The 10049-nt window shown below is 43.2% G+C and overlaps 1 protein-coding gene across 3 annotated transcripts in view; it reads right to left on the bottom strand.

The window, feature by feature from the left end:
- Positions 1-2956: 2956 nt before the first annotated feature.
- Prosap (SH3 and multiple ankyrin repeat domains prosap) overlaps positions 2957-10049 on the bottom strand; it is a 35942-nt gene continuing 28849 nt past the window's right edge. For 2 of the 3 annotated variants that reach the window (XM_018028716.2, XM_026815619.1), the window contains 9 exons: positions 9281-9516; positions 8514-8690; positions 7952-8162; positions 7650-7851; positions 7259-7568; positions 6977-7170; positions 6662-6823; positions 5171-5471; positions 2957-5084 (listed from right to left, as the gene is read on the bottom strand). In XM_018028716.2, coding sequence (XP_017884205.1) covers positions 3889-5084; positions 5171-5471; positions 6662-6823; positions 6977-7170; positions 7259-7568; positions 7650-7851; positions 7952-8162; positions 8514-8690; positions 9281-9516 — 2989 coding nt within the window. In that variant the 3' untranslated portion in view covers positions 2957-3888. The remainder of the gene's footprint in view (positions 5085-5170; positions 5472-6661; positions 6824-6976; positions 7171-7258; positions 7569-7649; positions 7852-7951; positions 8163-8513; positions 8691-9280; positions 9517-10049) is intronic. The other variant, XM_018028718.2, reaches the window with a different exon arrangement.

The following is a 10049-nucleotide window of genomic DNA, read 5'->3' as shown; positions in this document are numbered from 1 at the left end:
GAAAATGCGTAATGCGTGATCGATGCTTTAGATCATGTTTGGTGAAGGATAGCGAAATAAAAATGCAAAGATTCATTTTCATTAATTTATTAATCAGAATTAGAAACTTTCAAAATCCTGACACTATTTTCCCTTTAGCTTTTTCTCAATTTAATGTAGCAATCTAAATAACTCTAAAACGAACTTCTATCAAATTTTGCAACAGTGACGTTAATAGAAATTGGGACATTTATTATATAAATCGAAAATTTGTAGGAGCAAGGGAATTTTGGTCAATTCGTGAAGAAACAACAATAAGATTCTATTATTGAAACGGTTTATTAATACACGAGCCGTTGTAGTGCTTACAATATGTATTGCTTTACTGACTCGAATTCATTAACCAGTCGATCGAGGTGTATCTCTTTTATACGGTGAAACGATATACACGCATCGGCGACCACTCTCGCACGTTTTGTTTCCCGATCGAAAAACAAACAATAAAATATTCAAGGAACATTTAATACTTATCTTTATAAATATGATTCCCTTCGACTCGAAACTGTACGTGTGTGTGATCCACGCTTCGATCAGCGTGGACCGATTCGATTAATTATCTATATCGTGTTTTCTCTGTGTATATGAATACAATTTTAAACTTGAAAATGCATGTAGAAACAATAATTAGGAAGGACGATGCTCTCAATGATTATTCGCTTATAGATCTACCGCGCTGAATGTGTTTCTGTGCCTGTCGAAGTGTTAGGTAATACAACTATAATCATAATAATAATCATAATACAATAATAATAATCGGTTTATAGATATTCAAATACAAGTAGCTATGTTATTCGATAATTGTATATGTACAATGCAATGGAGCTGCCGTAGCTGGTATCACCGAGAGCCGCAAGATTCTTCGTATTTTTATTACCGATCAATCTACACATCATTAATATTGGACTTAACTTGTTCACAAGTTTTCAGGAAATTATATAGCATTATTTCACCGATGAAATTTTTAAAAAATGTTTGTGATCTAAAGGCAGCTCTAATTAGAAATTATTGTTGGGAATGTTTGTTTTATTTAATTAATTGAAGAAACAATATCTCATGGCTTTCGGTATGCCCTGACTCGCGGATGGAAGGAATACGATTTATCTTACAAGCTGAATAATGTTGGTGCGTTGACGTAGTGTAGTGCGATTTTATTTTTAACGAGCTTACCGATATAATAAATTCATGCGCTTGTCGCTTTCCTTCTTTCTTTACGCTATTTACTCTGAGATATTACAAACTGGAAACAATCTCCTAATGACTTTTGTGAGTAGAACTTCTGAATTAGGCTTGTTGAGCAGTGTCTAAATAGCAGAGAAACGGAATCGAAATGTTGCGATACATTACTACTGTGTATCACTGATTTTTGCCATTTTCGATTCCTCCGATATTACATAGAAAAGTAGACAGGAATTTTACTTAAGGACGTTCGCGAGGAGCAGTCGTACTCTAGTTAAAATTAATTAAAGTTCACATAATCATTAATGTTTAATTTGTTATTGTGAGTATTCAGTTTACGAGGATATATGAGGGGATAAAAGATATTTAAATCACATTCGGGCCAAGTTCTCACTTGTACTGCTTTCTTCTACTACGAATGCTAATACGTATAAAGAAAACGAGGACTGATACGACGTAGCCATGCTAATGTTAACGGAACAAAATGTTCCAGTCAGTTTTAAGAAAATGAATTTTTAAACGAACGTCCTTAGTAAATTTGGTATCTCGACGCGTTCTTCTGCTTTGAATCCATTATCATCTATCGGTTTTCTGGGATGAGATAAGTCTAGTAGGGATTGTTCGCATACGTAAAAAGTTATTAAACACGCGTCGTACCTCGATAGAAACATGAAAAACAAACCGATATACGCTACACGCATTCTATACGTATCACGCACACGCGGATCGCACCCCTAAAAAGATTCACCCCTAGACGACCGGGCCCCGTGTCTCGCGAAAATCTTCAGTTTTCATCTTTAAACGAGATGGAACTGATTGCTGACGCTGTTTCTTTAATAAACAGCATTGATCTAACACGAATTACTTCAAACTATCCAGTTGACAGTACACCTGTACAATAGATATATACAAAATAATGGATATAAAATCACGCGTTGCTATTAGATTAACGATGTGTACATTATATATATATACATAATGGATAGAAAATCGTGTCCCGCTAGTCTTGCGCATTTACAATAGATATATACAGTATATAGTATATAGTGGTTATATAAAATCACGTTTTGCTTAAGGATGCTGTTTGTACAATGTATATAAAATCACGTTTTCATCATGTTCGATTAACGGATCAGTTTTATTTGTACAATATCTATACAATAATGAATACAAAATCACGTTCTTATTTACATCGAGAGCGAAAATGTTGAGTCTTCTGCTTTTCCTGTTAAAGTCTTCCTTTAGAATAGATAACGCTGTTTCAAAAATTCGGTACGAAAGCAAAAGAATCATAAAAATTGTGCGAGAGAAACGAAGTCCACGAATGGACGAGAAAAGGAAAAGATAAAAAATACTGTTGGGAGAATTGCGGATAGACAAGTATTTCAAAGTCTACTACGCGACGCTTACAATTTCTAATAGTCATTACGAATAACTGTGTTACGCCTCAGTCGTCTAGGGATTAACGAACTAATATATCTTGTATTTTTTCTCTAATTACGAATTACAGTACGGTTTATGGATCTCCTTTATCTCGTTCACCCCTTAGGCCATTCATTGAGACGGCTATGGGAATTTTTTGACGCAAGAGCTTAACGTGCGAAGGGGGTGAGCGCAAGTCATTCTAACTATTATTTATCTTTTGATTAAAAAGAAAATAAATCCAGAAAGTAGAAATTTAATTCTCCTCCTAGAATTCTCGAACGAAATAAAATACATAATGAGAATAATAATCACACGGTTCGTGATCATAATTTTATCAAATTTATTTATTTATTCCATGTTGCACAAAGAACAAATTCTACAAAACAGGCGGACTGCTGTTAGACTTTGGAATTCACGGTCTCTCCTCTTCGCACAGCCCTGCTTTATACGTCTACTTTACGCAGACCGGCATCAAGTCGGTTTCCTGCGAATAGAAATCATCGCACGCTCATCACCTTTTAAATCTAACGTACGATTCGTATTCTATGTTTTACGGTAAAAATTCACTGAATAGATTCATTCAACTACCAGAGACGCTCGACCGAGACAACGTTATCCTGAACCAGGCGCGCGTTCGTTTCTTACAAAAACGCATCTTTGCAACAGTCGTCGGTGAAAAATTTTTATTGTAAAAATTGTATCGAGTCTCCGTTTCAGGCTACGATTACAGTGTGTAAAAACTATAAAACCGTAGTAATGGCATAACGCTCAGAGTGCTTTTCGTTTCAAATTTAAGTGTATCGTCTTACTTTAGTTACAAACGAAAAGTGGCAAGTTTCCGTTCGTTTTATACGTTCAGTTATGGCGCAATATCCAACTAATATCTATAGTTCGCAAAAAATTGGTGAACAAAGCGTTCTTCGAAAAACAAAAGAGAAAATTTTCGAAAAAATAAAACAGGCTTTTAGTCAGGAGAATATGCACTCGTACTTGTTACACTTGATTTGACGAACGACGTGTAACAATGTTTCACAGTTATCACACGCAATGTATAAACGTAGCCCTGGTCGTCAACGACAGAACGGATGACGAATACGCATTTATCGAGATATAAATCGTGCCTCGCGTGTGATTAATCTCGAATCGACAGTAGGTTAATATGGAAACGTTTAAATTGACTCTGAAAAATCTCGTGATCTACTGATCACGCGACGCGAACTTGTCCGTTCATCGGCTATCGTTGAATCCTCACTGGTTATGCAATCTTCCACCGGAAGCCTTCACTTGATTGTTCGCGACTTTAGGTATCGCACCAATGATTTTGACGCGATTCGATTGCTGCTGCGGCTGCTGTTGCTTGTTGTCGCAGAATTGGGGCGGTGGAGCGAACACCAGTTCGTCGCTGTTCCCTGCCGAGGGTCCGGCGTTGAATTCTGGCGGGGGTGGAACGAACAGGTCGTTACTCTGCTCCTCAGCATCTACTTCCATGGGCGGTGGCAATTGGGCGAGGCTCACAGCGTGTCTGGTCAACAGTCCGCTGCCACCGTAGCTAGTCCTCTTCGGGTTGACTTCTTTCTCGGTGTTGGTAACGGAGAGCACGGTCGCATGTTGCTCGTTCGCAAGATTCCTCGCGGTAGTGTCGTCGAAACCAGTAGGCGGGCCCACTGGAACGTCTTGATCGGAGCTGACCCCGCTCGAGCTATTGTCACCGTCCTCGGCGAGAGATTGTTGAGTTTGTTGCAACAGAAAATCGTTCGGGTGGCTCTTCGAGGACTTCAACTGCGTTCGTACCTTCTGTATTTCTTCGACGCTGAATGAGTGAGGCAACGAGCTACTACCGGAAGAACTCGAGCCAGAAGTGTTTGAGTTTCCGGACGTTTCCCTAGTAGATTCCAATTTCTCTCTCGCCGCTGCCTTTTCCAATTCCTTCGCGATCTCCGATTCTGCGTCTTCGTCGGTTTCCTCCTCTCCCTCGTCGTTCTCCGACTCGGAGAGACTGTAATCGGGTTCTGGAATTGGCGGGGCCGTGTTCGACACCGCGTTCCCGGTGTTGTTGTTCGCCATGGAAGCGAGATTCGTGATTGAGGAACTGGTCGTAATTGTTTTCTTCTTTCTCTCTCGGATACCAGCCGTGCTGTGACTTCTGTTCGTCTTCAGCGGTTGAGCATACTGGTTGTTCGTCAATTGATTGTTGTTCACTTGATTACTATTGCTCACGGTGTTATTCACATTCTGTTGATTGGTTATCGGCTTGAACGTTGTATTCGTAGTGCGCAAGCTGTGTGATTTCCTCACGTGACAACGTGCCGTGTGCGTTGGCAGACTTCGGGAACGATATCCAACCGTTTTCATATCCTCCGGCGAGGCGTACAACTTCGCGCTGTTCGACGGCCGGAAGCTAGACATCACGCCGTAGCATCCATCAGCAGTGGCCGCTGCCAGTTCTAAATAAAACAAAAATCCTATAAGTTTTAATTATGACGAGAACCAAGTAGCTTACATTTTGCCACAAGTACGATATGCAAGTTACCTTTGACCTGCTGTATATGAGTCATATTATCGTAAACGGAAGCTGGCGTGACTACGTCCGGCACATTTGCGCCCACGTTCACCTTCACGACCTGCCCGACCGGTGGTGGTGGAGGAGGATGGTTCGGTGGCGGAAGACCGTTTCTACCGTTTAAAGCGTTCACGTCCTCCTGACTTCTGTGCCCTTTCGGCGCCAGGATGGACGACTGGGCTTGGACGTTCAAATCTGGCGTGCTATGGAAATCTCGATGAAGATCGGACCCACCGCCCAGTCCACCAAAGAATCGTACCCTCGAGCTCGACTGCGAACAAACGTACCGAGACTCGTTGGATTTCTTCCACGGCTGAACGTGATCTCACGCTCACAAATACGACAGCCGGGCGCATGTATGTACATAGCTCGCACTACCACACCGTGAAGGTGGAAAAAAAGTTCGCGAAGCGTGAAACGCGATCGGCGATCGAAAATGAGTTTCGGAGATATCAAAGGCGTTCCGGAGAAACGCGAGAGCAGTCGGTCATGTTATTTATAAAGCGTAGTTTCGAGGGGGAAGAGGCGTAAGTATTCCGATTATACACGGGTCATGCAAGAAGCGAAAGCGAGGTAATTAAAATGTTCGTTTCACGGGGATAGATGGATAAATGGATACACATCGTTAAATTCTCTGCATTGGCGTGTTTCATATAAGCTCTGAAGGTGATACCCGATGCCCTTTTCGAGCATCGGATTTTCATTAGCAAATGGGCTTAGTCACCTGGAATCATGCAAGTCACGGGCGCGCTAGAAACAAAGTATTTTCGATCAGTAATATAAGTCGTCCTCGTTGTCTCTCTCGTACCAGGAACGCCCCTTGCCGTGTGCTCGTACTGGCTTGCGAGAAAACTATAACACACATGCGTAAAAAAAACAGCCACCGTCACCTTACCCCGGGGCGAGGAGAAGATATGCTTCGGGGAGTTTTAGCCTCGCTGTAAAAGTCTCTCGAAACTGTCGCGTCGAGCAGCGGGGGTAACGAAGAATGAAAAAGGGTAGCAGTAGTTAATTGGAGGAAAACTCTATAACATGTGTCTACTATAACAGCAAACTAGTTTACTCGGTTTACACAAAGGGAGAATAAAATTGTATTAAATAATTGAGGAATGCAATCTTTAAAGGAAGCACTTTAATGATTCGCTTTCTTACCCTTGCGATAGTCGTGCTGTGGTATCTTGCTACGATTCAAGCTACGATTTTTCTTAAGTAAAGAACAACCACCAAGCTTGAGAGATAGGTAATTATGTTACACTATCGCTTGTCAATACGGGAAAATATATCAATGAGGGATTTAAAAATGGAAATAAAGTAGCCAAAAAGCGCGACTCCTTAAGGCTTATGTTGAACGGCCGAAGATAAAATTCGTATGACAACAAAATTCCCAATTACGGAAGTAGATGAAAGAAAGAAATACGTATGGAACGAATAAGAAATGTTGGCGGTTGAGAGTGTCCTTACTTTGCCTTTGCGTTTCATTTCTGCTACGCTCGCGTATACCCTGCCGGTCTTTGCAGGCGAGGTAGGATGCGATTTGGTAGCCTGGCCAGTCTGAAAGTGAGAGCTCATCATGGACGAGCCGTACTGGCCACTGGCGCTACCTTGCTGCCGCTGAAACAGTTCCTGGAAAGAGAGTAAGGATGAAGCTGAAGCATCGGTTCGTTCCGTGCAGTTTTGCCATTCAGTAGGAAGGAAACAAGAAGCGCATCTCTCGTTCGTGATGTACATGTAACATGGTATCGAGCAAGTTGCTGCCGCTTTGGTTATATATAGTACCTCCAGTTCCGCGGCGGTGATCCTGCTCGAGGTAGGTCTGGATCGGATACTAGCCGTCCTCGGTTGGACCGGCGTGTTCTGACCGGTATTCGACCCGGTAGACGGTTGCTGAGGAAGATGAATCGATTCCGCGCTGCTCGATTTCGCTCCCGTTGACGTAATCTCGTCGCGGTCGTCCCTCTCGCCGCCACCTTCTGCATTTCACGCAATACATATTTATTTTCTCACCGATATGATCAAAATTTTAACTTGCACGATTCGCCTATCTATCGTTCGAATTACCTAATCCCGCGACCATGGATCGCGCCCGCGCTCGACCAACGCTAAGAGTAGTTTTCGGATCCCTTCGCGGTGGCATGGGTGCCGGCGACCTGCCAAGAGTGCCGCCGATCACCACGTTGTTGTTACCTTTACGCGGTAGCGTCGCGTATTGTCTCTGAATAGGTTGACTAGTTGGCAGTAGGGCCGCTGATTGCGAATTCGGGAGACTGATCATCGGCGAGACCACCGTCATTCTGACCAGTTGTCCGGACTTTCGTATCAGATCGACCACGCGCTCGTGCGACGCCGTCGTTACATCTTCGCCGTTGATCTAGGGAAAGGTATATCTCGCGAACGCTCGTTGAATTTTTAACTAAACAAAAGTAAGAAGATAAAAATTAATGTAGCTTACTTGGATAAGGAAGTCTCCTTTTCGGAGACCAGCCAGATCGGCTACTCCTCCTTGGTCGACATCGTCTAGGTATTGGAGGGCTGGGTACCTGGCTGATGGTGTCAATTCCATCAAAGACGATGTAGCCTTCGCACCTCGCAACACGAACCCGAAACCTTTACTAGATCGGTGCAGCACAACGGTACGAGGTTCAGACGTAACTCTGAAAAGTCGTTCGATGAAATAATGATTAATAAGGCTGTACAATCCGTAATGTCGTCGATTACAATTTATTTGTATCTGAAATGACTTTATACACTCACGGTTTCTTCAACCTGGGAGCGGTAGCAAAATATTTATGCTGCGACTCTCTACGCCCCAACACCCTGTTCCTGGCATCTCTGCCAGGCTGAGGACCCAATGGGATGTTCGTATGACGAAGTCTGACCTCTTGCACGCAATGCGCCGGAAACAGACCCGTACCCTGTCCCCGTAAAACTCCCTCGAGGAGCCCGCAATCCGTTGCCCCGGTAACTATCCAAAAAAAAAAATATCTATCAGATTCTCGACATTTAGGGACTAGACGAGTCACGCAACTTTTTTAATGTTCTTTTCTTTTTTCATTCTTTGACGTTTTTTTATCTAGCCCATTAACGTTCGCAACGATCCATAAAAATGGATGGCTCCTCGCTATTGCTCTGGCCAATGATAACCATGAAGCATAATTATGTCACAGTTGAAGAGGGTACTGATGATACGAGTACATAACAATGTTGGAATAAGTTTGAACAGGGTCCGTCATATTTATTTATCACAGATTTAATCTTATGCTCGATTTGGCGTCTTAACAATACGAGAGACCTGGGTGCGATAATGACCGTTTACCTTCCAAGATATCTCCCTGATTGATGTTCAGGTGTCCTAGAATCCCGCTATTGTAGCTCTCGACGCAGACGACAGTGGTGCCGGGGATCGAGAGAGAATTGGTGGTATCCGATTGCGAGGTTCCAACTCCGGAACTGTCGCTAATGACATCGGATGCTGTATCGCCCAGACTCTTGTCTATAAAAATTTACGGAACGAGGGTAGTACAGACGATCTTCCTCGCCGCTTCCGTTTCGGCTATAACGGACTAGAGTCTTGCAGCGGTGAACGTCGTGCAACGCTAGATCCTCCGATCGAACAAATACGTCGGAATTTAGCTGATCTTATCAGACCAAGAATCATAGCGTTTTAATTTCGCAATTGTAAAATACTTTAACTTTCTCAAGTCATAATTTTATTAATGAAGCTCGTACTGCGTTTGATTAAAAAACAATTTTAAAAATCCGATTGATCAGAACGATATATCGATTATGATTCTCGATCTCAGAGATGACTCTAGGTTGCTGATATTGCTTCCGCTAAAAGACGAATAGCACGTCGTGCTGTATAGACGGCAAAGTCTTAGCCGGTCCAGCATCGCGTACGTTTCGTTTCTGATGGTGATGGTTCCGACGTTCGAGTCACACGAGCCAAAATGACACAGATTATACCAGGTGTATATATGTACATCTCACTCTCCCATCTTCATTTTCTATTTGGTGTCCCAAAACGCATATACGAAATCCCATCGAGTTTCCGTAGAGTTTACGCATGTATGATGTTAATACCTGTGACGATGCTGGCGGAATCTTCGCCGGACGGTTGATTGCTGCCTTCGGACAGGCTCGAGCTAGCCGAGCTGAACGGAGCTAGGCTCCTGCTGCTCGGCGACGGCGACGGCGGCATCTCCATCGTTCTGTGCATGTCGAGACGGTGCTGGAGCTCGAGCCGGTGTTCTTGCAACCTCGTCAGACCCTCCATTCTAACGTTCTGATGATAGTTCTCCGCGTTGGCTGGTGGTAATCTTGAAATGGGAGCGGATATCGTATAGCGGCGTCGAACGGCGTTCGACCTGATATGATGCTCTCGACTGATTCTCACGAGATTAGCGTAAATTGTCTTTGCTTCAAAACACGGCCGCGTCGATCGGATTTAATCCGGCCCGTGATTCCCCCGTCCCACCCCCTCTCTCCACGATCGTCTTATCAATCGAGTTCCGCGGGGATTAGCAAAGATATCGAAAAAAACTGGATGAACCGACTTCCTCAATAAGGCCACATTAATCGAAGAGACTGGGTTCAATAATACGTCGAAGTGTGCTAATCTTGCCTATTCCATTCCAGTCTCGAAAGTCAGCACCACTGATACGACGTTCTTGCTCTTATTGTACGTTGTTTCAAACGATAAGATGGATCAGCCTCACAGTGATTAAATACCAAGTAATTGAAGGCAATCGGTGATGAAATAATGATATCGTATCAGAGATGGGAATACGCCGTCTGTTCTTGGGAGACAAGTGGTGTTGACACAATCAGCGCACCTCGACGATATTCGAAA

Source organism: Ceratina calcarata, unplaced genomic scaffold (assembly GCF_001652005.2).
Source record: "Ceratina calcarata isolate Rehan_Ccalc_2016 unplaced genomic scaffold, ASM165200v1 scaffold471.2, whole genome shotgun sequence".
NCBI lineage: Eukaryota > Metazoa > Arthropoda > Insecta > Hymenoptera > Apidae > Ceratina > Ceratina calcarata.
Note: the sequence above shows the minus strand (reverse complement) of the source record. Positions and strands in the feature narration are given on the sequence as shown.